Source organism: Tubulanus polymorphus, chromosome 2, assembly GCF_964204645.1.
Source record: "Tubulanus polymorphus chromosome 2, tnTubPoly1.2, whole genome shotgun sequence".
Lineage (NCBI taxonomy): Eukaryota > Metazoa > Nemertea > Palaeonemertea > Tubulaniformes > Tubulanidae > Tubulanus > Tubulanus polymorphus.
Window position 1 is genome coordinate 24,104,877 of NC_134026.1, and position 21,631 is coordinate 24,126,507.

Consider the following 21,631-nt stretch of genomic DNA (forward strand, 5'->3'; position numbering starts at 1 on the left):
ATCTGGAGCTAGAGCTCTTAAAATTGATTTTCTATTGGGGGTCGAAAGAGGAAAACATAACGGGACACGGCCACATATGGCAGTGAATTAAATATTCCATAATCCCGTGGCTTGTCTGTCGATCAAACTTGGAAATGAGCCAACAAGAAATTTTCCATAGAGATAGCAACACCCTTTTCCCAGACCTGCCACCTACACAGAAATCTTATCTCTAAGAATAGCCGACACTGATGATCTTTTTAACATCGGGCCATTTTTAGGTAAAGAACATATTTCAATCGTTCATCAGTGGTGTCTATCCTTTAGTTTGAAACATTCAAATAATCAAGTCATTGATTTGTGTTATTTTAACAATGCTCTTCAAGATGAATATTTTATTCTTTCACAGCGACAGATGATATAATTATCCGAATTAACTCACTTTTATACTTCAATGTTTTACCATCATGAACGTATGTAAATAAATATTAAACCACTCTATTAGGTCTCTACACATGTTTCAACAACTTCGCATACAGAATTTACACTAAGTTCTTCAAGCAAACACAAAATTCGGCATTTCATCAAACCAGTAAGTGTAAATGACCACCCTTGAAAAAAATAACCTAACCTACGATTCAAATTCCTTTTAGTAAGAAATTGAAAATTTCTTCATTACCAGTCCATCGTTAATAATTGGAGATCATTATATTTCGGTACAAATTAAAAGAATACCACATATAACAGGTAACCACTTAAGCCTTGAAGATGTTATATGTTCATTATATATTCTTCCAAACCTATCAAATCAGTCAAAATTATCCTTTTTTAGCAGGAACCCATTCCAAAAAGAAGTGTAACTTGAAATCAAAATGTGAAAAAATGAGGAGTTAATGGACTTATATTACCTAATTCAAAACACTAACCGATCCACAATACTGTAACTATGAATACACTGTATACAGTTTTATTCTATAAAAAAGTCAAGGCCCAGTTTTGCAGTTGTGGAAATTATTTCAATGGAGTTACTGAAAAATGAAATTATTTATTCTCTGCCAGGTAAATCACATCTATGGTTGAAACGGGTTCAGTAAGCGATGAGCCTGTAACATATTCTATACTGCTCTAAGCTTCTACTCGAGTTTATTTTTGAGACAACACCAACCCACAAGTGTTGAAAGAAGTTTACATCAGATTATTAAAAAGATGGGACTCAAAGCAACATCCTTACAATACAATGAGTCTATCAATGATGATAATATTACGTGTTCGAAACAACATTAGGTATCTGATGGTCAAAAAAAATAAAGAAAATAAAGGTACTATTTACAAGTGCGCCAACGAAAATATACTACAGGTACCAACATCATCCAGAAAACCACGATACAATGGAAATTGACATCAAACACGTACCAAATAACAGTACATAAATGCACACAATTGCCTCACCATTTAATGTTTATACATGTAATTATTATTAGTAACTGTCTTCTGTGAGACAAAACCATCATTGAAAGCTGGAATATTATTCATTAGATTACAATCAAGTACGTCACATACAGTAATTTACGAACAATCGAAACGACATATCTTTAGTATACACTACCTACAAACTATAAGAATTTGGAGAGTAAGGTTCTTGATATAACGCAATTCATATTTTCTAGTTTGTGAATAACTGCATATTCCTAATATTTTGTGCTATAGAATTAAATTCTTACATACATCGTGTATATAGTCGTTTAAACTGCAATGCACATACAACATACAGAAAATCCAAATCTTTTACAGAGCACAACCACCAAGAACCTACGAAGCAGTGTTTTATTCATTCAGTTGATACATTACATGCAACTGCATTAATTTAGTTGTTACCTCGTATAATACGTTAGATGTAAGATGCATATACGTGCAAATAACACCAGATAATTCCGAACCAAAGGAAAACACAAAAATTACTTGAATGAAATTGGTTCATAAGCTTATTATGTAGCTCTTTTAAACAGATTACAATGAATGATTTTTGACAGAAAAGGAAAATATATCGGTTTTTTTAAGTCTGGTGTCTTTTGTGTACTATCAAGAGGCATGGTGATATAAATTATTAACCACATCAAAAATCACTTCCATTTATCAAAAAGGTGTTTGAACCAATTAACCATTTATAACTTTAATTTGACACAAGCAAATCATTCAGATATATCTTGTTTTATGCATGGAATAAAAAGAGTGAGTACCAGTAAATAAACTAAATATCTAACTTGATAGCTTATCAATCATAAATGTGATAATATTTACATGTACACAAAAAACTAAGCAAAATCAGCAGCTACCTAACTGCCATAACCATATTTTCATCGAGCATTTTGTGCAATCGATTAAAAAGGTATTGTCCTCAATATCTTATGGCCTGATAAAAAATTACTACAACTTGAAGTGCGTTACATATAACATATAATGAGTTGTACAATGAATTAATTATTTACATACACAATCTACACAGGAAAACCATCTCAGAAATAAGCCTCTTAATGGCACCCATTTTTTCTTTTTTTTTTCTTTCTTACATTTTTACGTATATATCGAAGTTGCATTTCGTACTGTACAAACATTTTTTTTGAGTTGAATAATATCCAGCTTAAAGGAATACAAATTTTGAGTTCACCATCAAAATTGGAACAAAATTGTACTTTTTGTCCATTTCATTCACGAAATGTGGTAATGATTGACCACTCGTCGAAACCACTTATTTGAAAGACAATTTTCTACATACAATATGAACTGGTATGTTTTTTGACGACAACTAGCTATTTATCAGTACAACATTGTATTTTATTCTATTATTCCATACACAAGTTCGAGATAAAAGTGTGAAAAAGAGCTAGAAAATATTGTTACTTTATTACGTCATACACAGACCAACAATTAGCACAATAAAATTAACTTAATGACACGAATGATATCACATTTACTTAATTTCAATTGTCCAGTGATGCACGGAATGGACAAAAATTTGTAAATAACAGAAATGAAAGCCTAATTATAAATGTTCACCGATTCTACTTGCCCCAAGGCTTGAAATTAAATCAACACACAAGTGCATTAAGTACATTATAACGTCAAATGATGGGAAATTGAAGGAAATATTCTGATTAATTAGTACATCTCGAACCAGTCAATGAGTAATCACATAAATAGTAACACAATAGAGGTAGTTTTATGTCAAGTTAACTCTAAATGACGGTTCTTCCTAACTCTAAATTCCAATACCGGGGTGATATGTAAACTCAGAAAAGAAAGATACCCATTGAATAATGTCTTCAGTTGTCTGTCTAACCAAGCACATCCGTGAAGTTTTTCTATTGAATATCAAACGAATTGTAAATGCCGGATATCTGTTCGATAGTTAATATAAGATAATCATATATGCATTTAGAATAAGCATAAGAATCCATGGAAAAAAATATAAATGAAACTCTTTTTTCAAGTTATTACAAACAGAATATGTTTACATCATTTTATATCATTTTATATCATTATGACACGCAATCAAATCGTTCAAACTTCAATCACATATTTCCACATTTACGAAGTAACATCATACCAAACACAAGTTATTAATGTAAATCATTATATTTTGCACTCAGTGCTTTGTTAGTGCACTAGGTAACGACCTGCTGACGTCTTTCAATTTCATCTACAGTCATCACGCGTTGTCCTGGTGCGGGTAACGGAGGCATATTCGGTAGCTGTTGTTTTAACAAATCCATACCAAACCATTTCGTCAGATTTGAGTCCGTCATATTCGGACTTGCGGCTTTTGGATACACACCCGGTGACAGTGGCCCATTTCTACCATCTGAAAAAGAAATTAAGGAAAATACAATAGTCATAAGCGAATACTTGAACTCACAGGGTATTTTGACTATACTTCATACTCATAAGTCAATGAGGAAATAGATACTGACGATATAAGTTACTTACCAGCAACAAATTGAGAATGAATCTGAGGCTGAGGTGAAAGAGATCGATTGTTCATATTCGGCACACCGAGAGCATTTGGTGAATTAGGAAGGAGACCAGCGCGCTGTCCAGGAACTAAGTTAGGATAGACACCACGTACTGGCATTCTCGGATCGATAGTTCTCTGCTGTTGCTGTTGAATTGTAGCCAGTGGATTTAAGTTCATATTCATCTGATTTTGAAGTGCATTTACTGTAAAATTCATTACAATAAACATTTTTAATTCAATATACATTGTACACAAATTTCAACTAATCAAGCTGAATGAACATCGTTGTAAATCTTACCTCTGGCAGCAGCAGCAACAATTGCATTTTGCTGGGTCATGCCTGCTTGCATCATCTGTTGAACTAGAAGTGCATTAGCAGCGGCTGGGTTCACTATGGCTGGCCGTGTTCCTTGCATCGGTAAACGACCGGCTATTGGTGAAAGGAATGGAGGCGTCGTCGTGTTTGGAAGATGAGGCATGTTTGGCGGCGTTCGTAGATTATTCATATTTGGTGACTTGGGACATTCGTTTTGTCGTTCATTAGGGGTTGAAGGAACAGCAGCGGCAGCAGTGCCGCTACCTCCTGCACGTACATTCATTTCATTACCCACTGATAGCGGGCTGTTTTGAGGTGCAGAAACAGTTGGCTGATTCGCAGCTGAAAAACAAATACCTGCACCATTTATATCTTCAAGTCATGTCTTCATTCATTTCATTATACTCCATTTGGTTATCTTGTTAGCAATTCAAGACAGATGTTAGTTTAAAAGGCTTTAATTGAATATTTAGAAGGCAAATATAACTATGAGATATGGTCAAGAACAGTGCCTCTTAACTCAAAATCCCATACCTGTTGCCTTCATTATAGGCCGTCCTTGTTGAGACACAAGCGCATTCATTACACCTTGTCCAACTAATGGCCGTCCAGGAATATGTTGCGGACTGACAGGAAGCTGATCTTTCGTCATAATCAGTCGGGGCGGACTAAGATTTGAATCGTCCAATGACCGAATTTGCTGCTGGAACTGGGGCAAAAGTTGTTGGTTCATCATGTCGATATCTGAAATCAATTGTTGAACAAAAATCCCTTTACGCCTGAAAATTTGCTAGTTGAATCCAAGAGGTCAACTGCTCAAGTGCTAACATTATACATTAAATACATTGAATGACTTGATGCGAACTTGAGCAACTGAAGTAAAAGTTATAGTAGCCGTAATAGTAAGGTCTCGCAAGCAAAAACCTTTCTTTACCCGATTCCTCTCTCATCTTCTTCTCTGAAGCCATTTTCATAATGACAGATGTAGGAGTGAATGCAGCAGATACACTCTGCGTAGTCGAAGCAACTGGCGTAGTAGGTACTTCGCCCGGTAGTCTCATTGGATTCGGTGATTTTCTGTAAATATCAGAATTATAACTTAACCTATTCTTTCTTACTACTATTGGGAATGATTTCCATGAGAAATGATAAAAAAATGATACAGCCGATTACATGTACATCTTTATATTTCCAACGAGAAACATAAGCAGTTTAATTTCATATGCCTACCGGTTCGGTTCATGTTGTTGTTGTTTCTTGATGAATCGTTCTTTCTGATCTTCCAACTGTTTCTTAATAAGAGCATTTTGCATGATCGCCTGCGTATGGAAAACTAACTCCTGTGGAGATGGAACTCGTGGTAAAACTGATGGTCGTAATGACGTCGGCGAACCCTGAATATGAACGCACAAAACCCATCAATTTCTATCAGCAAACAAGAGTAACCAAATCCAAACTTTGCCGAATTGACTTGGAAGAGTTTAAAACATGAATACTTACAGGTGTAACTTGAAGAGTGTTGACTGAAAGGTTAGCTGTTGGAGAAGCAGTAGTTGACTGTGTTGGATGTATAGGTGAAGGTGCACTCAAATGCATTGGTGGTTGAGTTCCGAACACTGAAAGTTAACACAAAATATCCCACCAACTTAACCTCTTAAAATTGTAATGGTCATCATGACCGGTAGAGTGTAAATGATGAATATACTTACTGATAGGTGAAGGAGCTCTAGGGGATGAAGGCTGTTGTAACAGTATATTTGGTGACGGTACATTAGGTGTTGTTGGCTGTTGTTGCTGTGGTACATTAACGACTGGTGATGCTGGCTTCGTTATGATCGTTGGTTTATTCTTTATAATATTTTTCAGCATCTCTTGTTGTTGTTGATGCTGTAACAATTTTGCTTGGATTTGTTGCAGTTGTTTTTGCTGTTGATTTTGCTCCTGCATCTGGCGTTGTTTTTGTTCTTGCATTTGACATTGTTGCTGTTCCTGCATCTGTCTGTGTTGTTCATGCAGCTGACGCTGTTGCTGTTCCTGCATTTGACGTTGTTGCACCTGCATTTGACGTTGTTGCTCCTGAATCTGGCGCTGTTGTTGGGTCCGTAATAATTCCTAGAATAAACGAAGCGATACGATAGTAATGAGCAAGATCAGTAACTAATAATCGGCAACTTTCAAGATAAGCGATGCCTTACTTGTAACATATCTTTCTGTGGTGCCTGCTGAGGTTGATGTAAAGAAGGGTCTGATCTGGCCTGTTGTTGTTGGGGAGTCATTATAGTAACTGGGACTGGTTTATGCTATAACAAAAAGAAAACATTATAAACAGTTAATTAATCCAAGATTGATGAATCTACCTAACCGAATTAGCTACTTACCGGTGCTTGTGGAGAATTCGGCAAAGAACCACTAGCTTTCATCAATCCCAGGAGTTTGTTAAATGCGGTCATATCTTCATTTGAGGGCTGTTGTTGAGGAGTGTGTTGCTGTGGTTTCATAGGTGTAGATGATACGCCTGCCTCGAGTTCGGCGAGTGTTTTTATACGATCAGTCGGTACACCTGGAATTGAAGCTGTGAATTGAAGACCAAGATTAAAACAACATCGAACACACAAAATAATACAGAGATTATAGTACAGAGTGGCCACTTTTATTTGACTTGCTTTTTCCCTGACATGCACATTGTTTTTCCTGACTCCATCTGCTAAGAATCCAATCAATTAACACAGTCAAATACTTGACTGTTTTATTTCACTTGCGATCTAGCAATATCAACAAATTTCCTCGTCTCTTAGCTTATTCTATTTTTGGACAAAATTCCCTCACTATTCCCAGACTTTTTTAAAGAAAAGAAAATTCTGACTTTTCACTGATTTCCAAGTAAATGGCCACCCTGTAGTAGTGGATAAATTAGCGATAATATAGTGGATGTATCAAATTGATCCAATAAACCTAATAAAGGATCCAGTTCCATTTTCATGAACTCAGGAAACCACCTATTGAATTTTAGATGATAAGACAAAAATTTTCTTGCTGAAGACAACTCAACTCAGTGACTTCCATAGTATCAAACTAATGAGTAAGGCAAAAGTCTACTGAGCATTTTAAAGAATTTCTAAATCTTTGCTGGTCTACAATCATCGATATGTTCCATATATCATCGCTCATAAGTAAAAATCCACACATAAACAACACCGATGATGAATGAGAATGTCAAATATAAACCCTTAATTGTGCATCAACTTAAATTCTTTTATGTCATAATATTTGATCAATGAATTGAATGGTAAAACGCTTGTGAAAAAAATCAAATAAACTTCAGATTGCAACATAAAAAGCTTAGCCAACTAAACTTACAACATGCAAGATAAAATATGTGATCAACAATCACAATAAGTGAAAAGTGTATAAATAGTGTTTGAAAAAGTGTTAAATTCTGCAGGACATTTGATATGGGACTTGATATGACTTGATGATACCAGTTGAGTTGGTACCATATATAGCCAGATATAACAGCTAAGTATTGAACCTAGACATTTTCTTGAAAAGGGACTGACTTCAAAGGTATCTTAAGATTTTATGTACAATTTAATGGAGATGTCACTTCACTAATAGCGATATAGGATAAAGAATTTTCAGTTTTTAAACCACAGAATATAGAAAATCCTCAGATGAAGCTCAATAATTTTGGCCCGAGATATTCATTTTCAAGACTCTAGGCCATACTCACTTTCTTGTATGCTGTCAAGTCTATATCGGTTTCCTTTAAGGAATATATGGATAGCATTCAATCATATGTATTTCATTAGTGCGCAAACAAATTGTTCAGATATTTGGTGAGTTTCTATACACAGGGAATCTAAACCGATTTCGAAATCATCTTTGCCAATCAAAAAATACTATTACATAGTGCAACTGCACATGCTCCATAGGAAATAACAATACATAGGCTAAATTCTGATAAAATCAGACTGGTTACAACAATACCATAACACAAGGATTTTTAGTCATTTCAACAATTGTTCATTCAATATTGGAAGTGTTTAGTCATACGTAGCCTTAACAATTGAAATGAAATTTTATAAGATACTTACTGATAACAGGACGCTGTTGCTGTTGTGAAATTTCAGGTTTCTTGCCGGAAAACAGTAGTGCCTTCAAATCAGCCTCCATTGCCGATGCTGTGACTGCAATTTAAGAAGTTCCGTGATGAAAATAAACCTTATATATTGTATCGATTTGTGGCCATGTAAAAAAAATGTGTTCTCTGTAACTCCGAAACAATGTGTAGTGATGCTTACCTTTATCCCTATCCGAAAGTCTTGACATGTGTGTTTGATGAGATGGAGGAGGTACGTGTAAATTTGGTTTATTGTTCATCATCATCATCTCAAACAGTGACTGCTGTTGTTGTTGTTGTTGATCTTCGATATTTGGAATTGGCGAAAACATACCTGGCGGATCTGAAGGCGATGGAATTGTAGGACTTCGGTGGCCACCAACGATGTCCGAAAATGAAAGATCTAAAAAAGAATTCATATGGGCCTCAAAACTGTTCTGCTAACGGATGAAGTATTCTAATAGGCTACACTTAGCTACATTTAGTAAGCAAAAGTTTCATACACCCGTTTTTGCTTTACGAAACATTTAACTCACTAATTACTTAGCAAGCATAGAATATAACTTTTAGTCGTATAATGTCCCAACTCGTTTAATACTCGATTAAAGATAACTAACCATGTAGATAATTATAGTCATCAGTAAATGAAGATCTACGGCTACCATTTCTACTGTTATGAGGGCTATTAGTTTGAAACCATCGAGTGAATCGACTTCCACTTTGAGGCACAGTTGCTTCACTTTCCACCGTAGGGTTACTCTACAGATAATTATAATACAGATAATCATTTTACAATGCCATGAAAAAGTCCCCTGTTTAGAATAAATTTTTGAATGAAATCTAAAAGTTTATGATCCTAGAAGAAAGTAGAACAAAATGTATTGGAGAATGTGCTCACACCAAGTCCTGGAATGGTCTCGAGGTTGAAAAATGCGTTAAAGTCAAAGTCAGGTCCATTAGGTGCTTGTTCTTGTTGCAGTTCAGCTTTATCAGATGAAGCTGGAGTCGATGGTTTTTCCGGCGTTGTTGATCTAGCTTCATCCAATGAACTACTGTCATTGGTTGCAACGCTCTCACCATGCCCAGTGCGAGCTTGTTTTTCTGAGGCTTTTGTCGCGGACACATCTGTGAAAATATGTAGCATATTTTTAAACAAAATCTTTAACGATGATATAAAGGAAGTTATGTACTTCATACTACAGCTATTCCTGAAAATACAGAACATCCACATCACTGACTGACCTGCATCACTACCATTTTCAGTTTTCTCATCATAGACTGGGTCCTCAAATCCCCTCAGCTCAATAGTCTCTAGCTGGTTTGTGGGGCCACTAGTAAACCATTCAGGCTGTTCCTCCTCACGACGCCTTACAGGACGACGACCTGTTGATTGAAATCAATAAATTGTCAGATTTCAAAATTTACAAAAAAACTGAGCATAATTTGCACTATCTATAGTTTCTACTCACTACTAAATCGCCGATCCTCATATTCAGATCGTTGACCCTGTAATTGAGAGTTACAAAACATGAATGAAATGACTGTATGTATGATAAAATACAATACACCATAGTATTGTCAAACTTAACATATCTATTAACACAACACATACCCGCCTAGTGTCCCTACTGTCTCGATCATGTTCATCACTGTCTCGGCTATCTCTGCGATATCTTTCGAATCTCCTCTCATTGAATCGATCCGAACGGAAATCACGATCCCGGTCTCGATCCATCGCCAAACGGCCACTACCGATACGTCTGTCCGGGTTACGTCGATCCCTTGAAAATGCACAAACAAATAGAATCGTGAAATTTCACCAAAAACTCTGCGAGTTTCATCACCTTAGCAAAAATTGAGATTGATAAGGAAATGACGTACAGTCAAATTAGGTGCAGAATAGAGTTATAAGATCAGATTTCTAAAGGAATCTTTAACCAGAAATCAAGAGGGTAAAACAATGTGATAATTTACTGCTACCTTTCAACAGGTTCTCTATATTCCATCGGACTGCTCGGACGACGCTGCTGAGATGATGTGGTCACGTGACACCCGGTGCCAAAACTTTTCCGCTGAGGACTGAGGATGATGCCATCTCTTTCTTCTCTAATACGCTCTTTTGGGTCTGCAGGAATTAATTGTTACAATTGTTTGAGTGAGTTGAGGTACTTTTGAACCAGTCGGAAAGGTACTGCTGGTACCTAAGTGATTTTACTCTTACCGATTGCGCGTCTAGTGAAGTCTCTGTCGAGGTCAGCCGGACGTCTCTTCTCTCTGCTCGGAACGGTAACAGGTGAATCACCGTGAGGAACGTGGAACGATCGGATCCATTTCTCAGGATCCCAATAACCATCAGACCTGAAATTAATTCAACCTTCACATGAGGACCATGAAAACACGTACCCGGTAAACACTGCATGTGTTCGATAGTAGTAAAACTTACGTATCAAATTCAATCGAAAGCTCGGCTGGTCTCGTTTTTGAAGCAGGGACCTCTGACAGATCAATCAACTTCCCCTGTATTAATTCAAAATGTTCAATGAATAAATTCATTTCCTATCATTACCTGCTATCACAGCGCTAATCTTATTTGGACAATGACTAACCCTGGAGTACATGTGCTCTGGCAATGGCCCATCAGAATCTGCAGTTTCTTCAGTTTCAATAGGAACATTTCCAGCTTCATCTTTATCTTCGGCCTTCTCCATAGCACTCTAGGAATATCAATTTATACTTATAACATGCATACAGATATTGGTAACATACTAATGGTGACTAATCTTTCAAAATTTTCATAGGAATCGTAATATCTTAATTGCAATCATCGCGGAAATTCGTTTCTTAAATTTTCATGTAGGTTTTCAAGCGAATGGCACAAAAATTTAACACATCAAGTTTCACTGATCAAGAATTAATCACTACGCTAACGACAACAAATAATAATAGACTTCACCAACATAATTTGACACCTATCCAGGCAAGTTACATTATAACCGCCGATAGCTGGAACCAGGCATCTATTACTCTTTTGAACTCCATATATGGTCAAATGATAAATCATTACCTTTCCTTTGCCCTATCATCATAAAAACTATCGAATCCAAAAGGGCAGCCTATGTTATAACACAGTTCAACACCTTTAGACAGTCCACAGAATGGACACCTCAGGTCACTAATTTGAATATCACGTTTAATCCAGTCTTCACATAACTAAATTGCGATCAAGTACTTCCTTTTATCGGCCACAACGATATGTAAGTTCATTTATCAACTCAACTGCGGCATTATCATAAATGACGCCCGCTACGTAGGTATTGTTTTAAACATCATATCCGAGTATATTACAAGACAATATCATAGAGAATTTGCCATGTGTGTCATATGAGCCATGCTCATTGCTGTTACACAGGCCGCTCGCTCGCGAGACAGCCGCATTGCTATTTATAGACATCTGACATTTAAGGCGAAATGTTGTAGTTTTTCTTATCATTTTTGTGATATGAAGAGTGCATTCTCACACAAGCGCGCTGGCGATTTAACACAATGAGACGTTTTGCAATCCGTCCTAATGATCTACATACGCACTCATGATTGAATACCAGTTCAATATTCAGTCTGTAGATATCTGATCAGACAAAAAGCCAACTAAACACATAATCGGAATTGAAAAAATAATCTTAGAGCCAAGGAGAAATGCATTTTTTTGTAGGCTATCATCTTTGAACACCAAGATTATCAACATCAGCTCAACAATAATTACTCTTAAGGTAGTCCTAACATTCAATTTAACAAGACTAATATCAGGTCATTCATATTTCAATCATATGATAAATTTCTTAAATGAAACTATATGTTTCCTGTTCTGATTTAATAAGCAAGGACACCAAAGAACTCCAATTTTATCACAAGTATCGCATCATCACTGAGTCAGGACCTACTCACAAGAAGGGCCTGGTCAGGAATGGTGAAATAGAGTAGCCGCTAAAATTAATGTAATTTCAGGACCAGCAGGTTCAGGAAATGTCATTGAATACGGCTGTTTGTCATTCAATATGGCTAGATAATATAACAAGAAAACTAAACCTCAATATTTATTGACCTTGAAAAATAATATATAAATTGCTTAAAACAGTGTTCTCCACAACAGGTTTTAGGGGTCCAGCCACCCCCTTTATGTTTACAACAAGCCCTCTGAAAATCTGCCACCCGTTATCTTCTGCCTATACCACAGTGAAGATTCTATCAATATATTGATATTAATTGCTTTGAAATAAATAGAGCTAATGTGTTAGGCTAAAAAGAAGATTGCACCAAAATTAAGCTTGAAAATTTTGTATTTTTTGGATGGAAAGCCTTGCTACTTCCGCAGCTATGTCATCATACACCCAACAATGAATGCAGCCCCTTTAAATTTCCAGCATGGTGATTACTGCAAAATATTGTTGGAGATGAAGAACTCGATGACAAAGATCAAATATCAGGCGAGATTTAACGAATATGATACCAGAACTGTACCACAGTTAATCCTGGCCCGACATTCGTGGTACATCAACAATTTGATATAATCTAATTGACCAGCATCCTAGCCTCAATGCTGATACTTAAAATAAATTCATTATTCATAAGACATGAAATATCATGAAATGGAAAATGAAGGGTTCTGTGGTTCTGTTAATGCAATGCCCACAAAAAACCAATGACCTTGAAACTCGCCACAATAATAAAAATAGCAATGATCTAAAACTTTGCTATTGACAGTGATTACCAAATAAGCATAGGTAACAATATAAATTGTCAATTACGCAATCAATATTAACCTCCTCTGATGGTGAAAACAATATACTGGGTAATCGTTTGACAAGAATCGTCTAGATTGGCAATGAGTCTCCAAGACTCACAGCTGAAAAAGTGTAAATGTAAATGTAATCCCAAATCCAATATGAGGTGTAAAGCTGCTGGGGGCGTCAAAATCGAATGAGCTAAAAACCTGTCTGATATGTTAAGGTCTTAATTTCAATGTAATATGACAAACCATGTAGAAGAAACCTCCCCTTACTGAGACAAGCCAACTGAAGACTTGCCTAACTCGAGACAAAATGAAATTTTTGTGACATGCTGGGAACGTATTCTCTTATTAACTTGGGACGATTTTGCTGGTCCCAGTTCACCTGAGTCAAACAGGCTTTACAGTAGTAAGCTAGAGGCAAGAATTCAGACCTATAATTACCTTTTATGAACAAAAAAGGTCTCAAGATGGCTATCTTGTTTCCAATCGACAAAATCTTTTCTTGCAAATTGCAAGACCGAGAGGGGAATACACAATACATACTTAGGCTCAAGACAATTGATTAAAGCGTCTTCAAAACTTCAACAATGCGCAAAGAGCTTATTTAGCCAAATAATAATGGGCACAAGTCTGCCATCTTTATTCCGATCGGTCTAACTAAAGTAAGTAAAACCGTGCTTACCTGATCAGTAATTATTCTGTTGCTGTTAGAATTTCCCCTTTTCTCCTTAATCACTATGTAGAAGATCGTAGCTCTATGTTATCATCATTCACTCATATTGCATCAGTTATAGATTGATAATCCAATGTTTCTTGAATGGTCAGTCTTGAAATTTGTTTGTCGAGATTCAAGATTTTCAGGCAACACACTGGTTAAACCAAGGATAAATAATTTGATTAAGTAGCGATGTAAAATTCGGCTGCCAAGTACACAAAGCTTTAACTACTGCTCACAATAATGTTCCAATTGGAAACCTCCACTACTGATCACTTTAATCCAAATTCTTTTGAACGCACCAGCACCACTTGTCTCTTGTCCACAAAAAGTAGGCTATCAGAATTTAGTAGATTCAAATTTGTAGAAATTTCTTAAAGGGTTTTTTAAACTAAAAGCCAAATAGATGGACCAAAATAGTAGCCTTAAAATTCAGGGTAAATGAGACTTCAATTTGTTGAAAACGGAATACAATTTGTCGATAACTTCCAATACGTCAGGATATATTTCTTCCGACCAAACTAAGGTAGAAATGTCTTAAAGAAGAGCAGCGAATGAAAACTGAGTAGAGTATTTGACAGCAGCAAAATGAGCTCAAGTTTCAGCGTTGTTGTTAACGATACGACAAACCTACAAAAAATACAAATATCAATATAATTATGTTTGTGATAGCGTAATTAAGAGAATGGTGCTAAACAAAATAAGGATGCAAGTATGTATTACAGGCGAGTTATAATAGGCCTAAGTCACCTGCCCACTTATACGTGGCGCTAGGCGATATCAAGGACTTATTAGGGCTATGGTCAGTTCAGGTACAACTAACTATAAGGGCCACCTTAACTACTGTGAGTTTTGCGTGTGTGGGCGCTGTGTGTAGTAGCCGTTTTATTTAGACATCATTTCAAGGTCTGGCACTGGAATGACTTCTTGCCGAGATGAATACTTAACTTCAAGGAACATTTCAAACAACTGGCTTTTACCACGCCGTTACATGGCAAAGGATTAAGATCAGGTTAAGCTCTGCTAAATTTACCCCACAATACAGGAGTTATCTAATATCAATTGGGGTCTCAAGGTAGTGAACATAATAGGAGGCTTAAAAAAGACGATAAAGAGAGAACTCAACTGCCTCTTTCAATAAGCAACCTCAAATAAAATGGACAATGTTACTACCCAGCCCAGTCTGACTTTGGCCACGCCTGTTTTCGACAGCTACCGTATCAAATATTCGTCAAATTCATGAGTTATCGGTTGAGAAGCACGGAATTTCAGCAAATCTGGACGCAGTATTTTTCTCAAGACAAACGCTACAACTACTAAAACCACCGGAAATGATCTACAATGGCTTACTGCGCACGCGCAACGAATGAACGAATGAGGAAATCCTACTGTGGCAACCAAGGATCCATCAGGTTCGCTAGTAGTTAGTAAAGAAATGCAAAGTGATATCTTATTGAAATCTTAATCAACCTATTTAATTACGAAAAATGATGTCTTAATTTCAATTGATTCATTTTCTAATAAATCTCTGAACAGTTTGACTGATTCTCGTACGAAGTCACGCCAACGCGAGATTCGCTTTTACTTCCGGGTTGAGAAAAATTTTCGAGCGTGATCCTTGACTTGAATCGGCTATATTCAAATAACTACTCCTGTCTTACTTGCCCTAAAAATAAAATATCATCATGGGAATATTGGAAAAAATATCGGAAATTGAGTCAGAGGTAAGCATTCATTTATAATTAAGTATATGTGCTTGAAATTTGATAGCAGTTGGGAAAATGAGAGCCGGTTTGTGTAGTACAGGTGGCGCCACACAACAATTTGAAGTAAAAATAGTGAAAAAAAAGAAAACATTTGATTATGGATGATATCATTTCAATTTTCAGATGGCCCGTACTCAAAGAAATAAAGCCACTATGGGTCATTTAGGATTGCTGAAAGCGAGACTCGCAAAGTTAAAAAGAGAATTGATTGAACCCAAAGGTGGAGGTGGTGGAGCTGGTGAAGGGTTTGACGTAGCTAAAACTGGAGATGCAAGAATAGGGTTTGTTGGTTTTCCTTCAGTCGGAAAGTCGACTTTACTGAGCAACCTGGCTGGCGTATATTCAGAGGTAGCTGCTTATGAATTTACTACTTTAACCACTGTTCCTGGAGTTATTCGTTACAAGGGTGCAAAAATTCAGGTATGTTAAAGCAAGTCGTTTTTGTTTTCCTTGATTTATATGACACACTACTTGTATTTTTGTTTTCATAATCTATGTTTTATTTTCAGTTACTTGATCTTCCTGGTATTATTGAAGGTGCTAAAGATGGCAAAGGCCGTGGAAAACAAGTTATTGCAGGTAAATTGAAGCTATGACTGAAAATTTATTTTCTATGCTATTGAGGGGTTATTAGTAAGACTTACGCTCTTATTCTAAATTTCCCAGTAGGAGTCACTGTCATCTTATTGTTGATATTTGTATTTCAGTTGCACGGACTTGTAACATTATATTTATGGTTTTGGATGTCCTGAAGCCATTGCAACACAAAAAACTTCTTGAGTATGAATTAGAAGGCTTCGGAATCCGATTAAACAAAGAGCCGCCAAATATCAATTTTCGTAAAAAGGAAAAAGGTGGCATCAACTTGAATGCTACTGTAAGCATTATCAAGTTTTTCATATTTTTTTCTTCTACAATCACCAATAATACGATATTGAAGTGTGTCTACATTTCGTATTTTGTCTAGTGCTCCCAAAGTGAATTGGACTCGGATACAGTCAAATCGATACTTGGTGAATATAAAATCCACAATGCTGATATAACGCTGCGAGATGATGCAACAGCTGAAGATTTAATCGATGTTATCGAAGGAAATCGTATCTATATTCCCTGTATCTACGTTCTAAACAAGATTGATCAAATTAGTATTGAGGTATGTTTGAAGCTCTGGATGATATGATGTCCAATTTATAGCCTATTTTCCTCAGTGCTGCTATATACTTTGCTGATGCTTCCTCTTTCAGGAGCTGGATGTTATTTACAAGGTGCCTCACTGCGTTCCTATATCTGCTCATCACAAGTGGAATTTCGACGATCTATTAGAAAAAATGTGGGAGTATCTACAACTTGTCAGAATGTAAGTAAAACAATATAATGCTAACAAAATGGGATATACACTGAACACGTTTTTCACTGTTCTGTTAAATTGGATACAGGATGTGGTAAATAGCGATTTTCACTTAGAATATTTCTCTTGTAGTTATACTAAACCGAAAGGACAGCTTCCAGATTACTCCGCTCCTGTTGTGTTGAAACTCGGACGTGTGACTATTGAGGACTTTTGTCATAAACTTCACAGAAATCTTATGAAAGAATTCAAGCAGTATGTGTATGAGAATTAGTTGAAATTTTAGAATCTGTTATGTATAGAAATGTTTAATGATTTTGTCATCTGTTACAGTGCTGTAGTATGGGGATCCTCGGTGAAACATCAGCCACAAAAAGTTGGTAAAGAACACGGTCTCAACGATGAAGACGTTGTACAAATTGTTAAAAAGTATGTTATAATTTTATACTTGCCTTATTCCTTGTGATCTTCGAAAAATATACATTGTTTGAATCCATGTGTTTTTTCTTCAGGCATTGATGAAAAGTCCCAGAATTTTGGAAATAGTTTCAAATTTGGCTGTTTTGAATTCATGAGTTCACATGGATCCTTGCATTTTGTTGGATATCGGCTTTGAGTCATTCAGGAACTGAAGAAATTCACCCTTGGACTTGGAAGTAGAAGACTTGAGTGGAGGATTAATTTCTTACAATTTCTTTAACCGCATTGTGCTGTATATCGTTTAATCATGTTATTAAATGAGAATATATTATTCTCTGAATTATAAACAGCGTTTTTCCTTCATCATTTTATCGAATAGGATTTATAATCTTAAGTTAACTCGAAAAAAAGGCAGTCTAGGTATCAGTAAGTTCTACAGAGGTTGAAAGAGCAATCGATCAAAACGGGAAACTTGGATCCGAAAGTCGTAAAGATGAATAATTTTAATGAGAAGGATTCGAACCTACCTAATTGGATTCGAATCGTGCAGTACTTTGAGTAGTGTGAATTATCCAGTACCATATCGTAACTAAAAAGTTTATATATATTCCGATAATTCTTCCTCAAACGTGGAATTAATGCCAGTTTATGACACCAAACACCCCCGGGTCTTACGATTATTGCTCGCAGCCATTCTTGATTTGTAACTGATTCGAACCAGAGTGTCTCTTGCGGTATAGAATATTCAATCAATGAAATTTTATTGAACCGTATTTTTGTCTGTCGTGCTAATTACCAAACATTAACTATTTATACTAACTCACTTTCGCTCTAATGAGTGACAGAATGATATTTGACTGATATCCAAGATACAATTGTGAAACCCTGAAATTATCATATGAGCATTTTGAAAAAAACTGTATATAAGGAGGTAATTAATTCCACAATAATCTGCTGATTAATGGACCATGATTATGAATAGGCCTATTTTCCCTATCAATAATAATGTCCATCATAATTTTCCCTCAAACCATTTTTTCACTAACAGGAAAGAATTGAGAAATAAGAAGAGAAAAACAAAACAAGACATATCATTATGGCAAATGATGGCTTTATCGATTTTATTGTCAAATGGAGTGGTAAAGAATATAAAATTGAAGGCCTTTCAGAATCGGAAACTGTGTATAACCTGAAAGATGCCATCAAGAAACAAACAGGCGTAATGCCTGAACGAATGAAACTGATGGGTTTGAAGTATAAAGGTAGAATCAAATTGCTTTCTGAATTCAAATCCTATGATTGTTTATTATCACGTGTGACTACACTGTAGGTAAACCTCCTGATGATGATGTTTCCCTGGGTTTGATGAAACTAAAAGCAACAACTCGGGTCATGATGATGGGCACAAGAGAAGATGATCTGGTAAAGCAGTTTTTTTATAGATAATGCATAATTTACAATAACATAGACTTTACCCCTTTGATGTTATTACATTAGCGACAACTTTCAGGTTGATATGGAACCTCCGAAGGATTTACCTGAAGTGGTAAATGACTTCGACATTGAGGAAGAGGAAATAGCCATTGAAGACAGGTTTGTAATTTACTTGAGTTGAAGAGTTTGGTATTATTCTTACTGTCATTTTAAGTGTAGCCTATTAATTAATTTTCAATTGTCTGCATTGTAATTTATAAAGGGAGGAATTCTTATCAAAAATAGAGAAACGTGTTCGAGACTATAAGATAGACATGATTAATGAGCCTAGACCTGGAAAAAAACTGTTGGTGCTCGATATCGACTACACGTTATTTGGTAAGTTCCGTTCTGTTAGAAATAAAAACCGAAGTTGATGATATAATGTAGTCGTCATATGTGATTATTGTATTAGATCATCGATCTGTTGGTGAAACTGGTAATGACCTGATGCGACCATTCCTTCATGAATTCCTTACTTCTGCTTATGAAGATTATGATATCGTCATTTGGTGTAAGTTTATCGTGAAATGATGGTAAAACATTTAATCATAGATGTGTGACTGTGCTTGTTTCTGTTCCTTATTGAAAATTCATTTACTTTCAGCTGCTACTGGTATGAAATGGATTGAAGCGAAGATGAACGAACTGGGAGTGTCAGCGAATCCGAACTATAAACTAACTTTCATGTTAGACAGTACTGCCATGATAACTGTGCATAGTCCTAAATATGGCGTCATTGATGTATGTTGCTGGTAAATCATGCAAAATTCTTTATCCCAGTATACCAACTACCGGTATATTATGCGAAATCTTATTGTTATTGTAGGTCAAACCATTGGGGGTAATTTGGGGTAAATTTTCTTGTTACACGTGCAATAACACTGTGATGTTTGATGATATGCGAAGAAACTTCATTATGAATCCTAAAAATGGATTAAAGGTTGGTATACGAATAGAAAGAATGATGTATCCCTGCTCTATTTCTGCCATCATTTCCCCACTTGGCGGGCTTTTGCATTCACTCTTCGTCCGTCGTCCATCCATTTGTTTGGTTTTTTTTTTAAAGAAAAGGTTTTATGATCATATAGGGGAGTTAAATATTAAATTGCATACAACTGTACAATATTTCGAGTAAGTACCTACCGGTATGTGTATTTTGTTATCACAACCAAAATTGCATATTCTAGCTCATGACAGGTCTATTATTGTGGTGAATTTCAAGCTCATTGATTATATAAAAATTATCAGATCGTCAAGCATTTCACTAAGTGGAAACAGTGTCCCTGAACCTCTAGGTTCGTAATATCCATTTTTAGATTCGACCGTTCAAGAAGGCTCATTTCAACCGTGATAAAGATAGAGAATTAATCAAATTAGCAAAATACCTAAAAGACATTTCGCAAGAAGAAGATTTCATGAAATTGAATCATAAGCATTGGGAAAGGTATTTTTCTGTTCATATATTAAAGGATAATATGATAAATGTAGCTCTTAATTTACGTACAAGTCTCGTTTGTATCTTTTTTATTGGTGCTCTGTATTATAATGTATTTCAGATATAGACCTCCTTCAGAAAAGTATGTCATAGTTTTATTTGTCTCGTTAGTTTTTAGCCTATTTTCAAATACCAGGTATATTTCAATTCGCGCTGACTTTCTTTTCTTAGAAACAAAAACCTGAGCAGGAGTCGAACCGAAGAGCCATAGAGAAGTCTTATGAACTGCTGCATTAGGAGCATCTTTATACCTATGCCATTACTGTAATACAAGTACATGCAGGGAGGCTGTTGACCTCAGATTATGCACAAACGATTGAATTTATTCAGAAGCAAACAGATAAATTATTGCTAAAATTACATGCATTCCTGTCTAAGAAAAGCAGAATAGGTTATGTTTTTAGCTCCGCTGACCTTCGGTCACAGCGGGGGTTAGGGGGTCAGCCGTCATTGTCCGTCCGTTCGTTCGTCTGTCAATTTTTTCTTCCAATCGCTACTAGTCTTACAGTTTTAATGAGATCAATTCCAAATTTGGTATGAATGTTCTATATGGACCAAGGCCTATAAAGTAACAGAGCCATTTTTTGGATTCGTGGAGTTTCTATTTCTTCACATCGCTACTAGTCCTACAGTTTTGATGAGATCAATTCCAAATTTGGTATGAATGTTCTATGGACCAATACCTACTAAGTACAGCGCTTTTTTGGATTTGGCCAAAAGGGGGCACCCCTAGGTATGCAGCTTCTATTTCTTCAAATCACACAGCGGAGCTATATAAGCCGATAGGCTCCTTGTTTAAGTAACTGGTTAATGAAAGATATCTGTACTACTGATGTTGCTGAATATGGTGTAATTTGTGTCTTATCTATAAAATGTATTAAATACATTGTTGTTTATGGTTTTTGCCTTAATAAACATTCTTTTCATTTCTTTAAGTGTCTCGTTCAGTTCTCTTGATATTGGTGGTCTGTATTTCAGTTCTCTTGATATTGGTGGTCTGTATTTGCGTGACAATTTCATCACTTATTGTTCTATTACGGCAGAATAAATATGAATGTGGAATGTCCGGCCTTCATGAGGTTATGGATAAACCAGTTTAAATTTTAGGACTAGAACCCTGGACTTCGCATGTGGACGAGCTAATCAAACCTAGAAGTGTTGCTCACTTCTGGACTTGGCCCAGGGGTGGCTCCAGGGT

The 21,631-nt window shown here is 36.0% G+C and overlaps 3 protein-coding genes across 12 annotated transcripts; 2 read left to right on the top strand and 1 right to left on the bottom strand.

Annotated features, from left to right (window-relative positions):
• Positions 1-344: 344 nt before the first annotated feature.
• Positions 345-15,266, bottom strand: LOC141900609 (uncharacterized). 7 transcript variants are annotated; one of them, XM_074787587.1, is made up of 25 exons: positions 15,145-15,266; positions 14,168-14,558; positions 13,896-14,082; positions 11,034-11,141; positions 10,871-10,944; positions 10,649-10,785; positions 10,408-10,552; positions 10,040-10,208; positions 9,897-9,933; positions 9,670-9,810; positions 9,326-9,552; positions 9,045-9,186; positions 8,609-8,830; positions 8,402-8,494; positions 8,038-8,070; positions 6,686-6,879; positions 6,503-6,607; positions 6,017-6,419; positions 5,808-5,923; positions 5,538-5,701; positions 5,242-5,384; positions 4,842-5,051; positions 4,290-4,649; positions 3,964-4,194; positions 345-3,838 (listed from the first exon to the last, which is right to left on the bottom strand). In XM_074787587.1, exons 4-25 carry the CDS (start codon positions 11,133-11,135, stop codon positions 3,642-3,644), a joined length of 3,645 nt encoding a protein of 1,214 aa, XP_074643688.1. In that variant the 5' UTR covers positions 11,136-11,141; positions 13,896-14,082; positions 14,168-14,558; positions 15,145-15,266; the 3' UTR covers positions 345-3,641. The 7 variants fall into 7 exon arrangements, 6 of the variants coding, with proteins under 6 accessions (XP_074643688.1, XP_074643691.1, XP_074643690.1 ...); XM_074787590.1 differs by having other exon boundaries at positions 6,686-6,867; positions 13,896-14,558; XM_074787589.1 differs by lacking the exon at positions 15,145-15,266 and adding an exon at positions 15,075-15,094 and having other exon boundaries at positions 13,896-14,558.
• A 247-nt stretch (positions 15,267-15,513) lies between these two features.
• On the top strand, positions 15,514-17,752 carry LOC141899232 (developmentally-regulated GTP-binding protein 1). Its single transcript, XM_074785411.1, has 9 exons — positions 15,514-15,652; positions 15,818-16,114; positions 16,204-16,273; positions 16,402-16,571; positions 16,662-16,847; positions 16,939-17,051; positions 17,175-17,297; positions 17,376-17,471; positions 17,555-17,752. Exons 1-9 carry the CDS (start codon positions 15,614-15,616, stop codon positions 17,559-17,561), a joined length of 1,101 nt encoding a protein of 366 aa, XP_074641512.1. The 5' UTR covers positions 15,514-15,613; the 3' UTR covers positions 17,562-17,752.
• A 275-nt stretch (positions 17,753-18,027) lies between these two features.
• Positions 18,028-21,312, top strand: LOC141898709 (ubiquitin-like domain-containing CTD phosphatase 1). Of its 4 annotated transcripts, none has more exons than XM_074784763.1 (11): positions 18,028-18,047; positions 18,511-18,724; positions 18,793-18,884; positions 18,973-19,055; positions 19,159-19,274; positions 19,351-19,449; positions 19,543-19,679; positions 19,765-19,878; positions 20,255-20,382; positions 20,495-20,515; positions 20,605-21,312. In XM_074784763.1, exons 2-11 carry the CDS (start codon positions 18,559-18,561, stop codon positions 20,642-20,644), a joined length of 996 nt encoding a protein of 331 aa, XP_074640864.1. In that variant the 5' UTR covers positions 18,028-18,047; positions 18,511-18,558; the 3' UTR covers positions 20,645-21,312. The 4 variants fall into 4 exon arrangements, with proteins under 4 accessions (XP_074640864.1, XP_074640866.1, XP_074640862.1 ...); XM_074784765.1 differs by having other exon boundaries at positions 18,047-18,058; XM_074784761.1 differs by lacking the exon at positions 18,028-18,047 and adding an exon at positions 18,063-18,196.
• The last annotated feature ends 319 nt before the right edge of the window (positions 21,313-21,631 follow it).

Bases quoted from the DNA above. Each gene is read 5' to 3' on its own strand.
- LOC141899232 (XM_074785411.1), top strand. From the start codon at position 15,614: ATGGGAATATTGGAAAAAATATCGGAAATTGAGTCAGAG. The intron at 16,115-16,203 runs GTATGTTAAAGC...TTTTATTTTCAG, and splicing joins ACAAGGGTGCAAAAATTCAG to TTACTTGATCTTCCTGGTAT. The intron at 16,848-16,938 runs GTATGTTTGAAG...TTCCTCTTTCAG, and splicing joins TTGATCAAATTAGTATTGAG to GAGCTGGATGTTATTTACAA.
- LOC141900609 (XM_074787587.1), bottom strand. From the start codon at position 11,135: ATGGAGAAGGCCGAAGATAAAGATGAAGCTGGAAATGTTCCTATTGAA. The intron at 10,553-10,648 runs GTAAGAGTAAAA...TAATTCCTGCAG, and splicing joins CTTCACTAGACGCGCAATCG to ACCCAAAAGAGCGTATTAGA. The intron at 9,553-9,669 runs GTCAGTCAGTGA...ATATTTTCACAG, and splicing joins TGAAAATGGTAGTGATGCAG to ATGTGTCCGCGACAAAAGCC.
- LOC141898709 (XM_074784763.1), top strand. From the start codon at position 18,559: ATGGCAAATGATGGCTTTATCGATTTTATTGTCAAATGGAGTGGTAAA. The intron at 19,450-19,542 runs GTAAGTTTATCG...ATTTACTTTCAG, and splicing joins TTATGATATCGTCATTTGGT to CTGCTACTGGTATGAAATGG. The intron at 19,680-19,764 runs GTATGTTGCTGG...TTGTTATTGTAG, and splicing joins CTAAATATGGCGTCATTGAT to GTCAAACCATTGGGGGTAAT.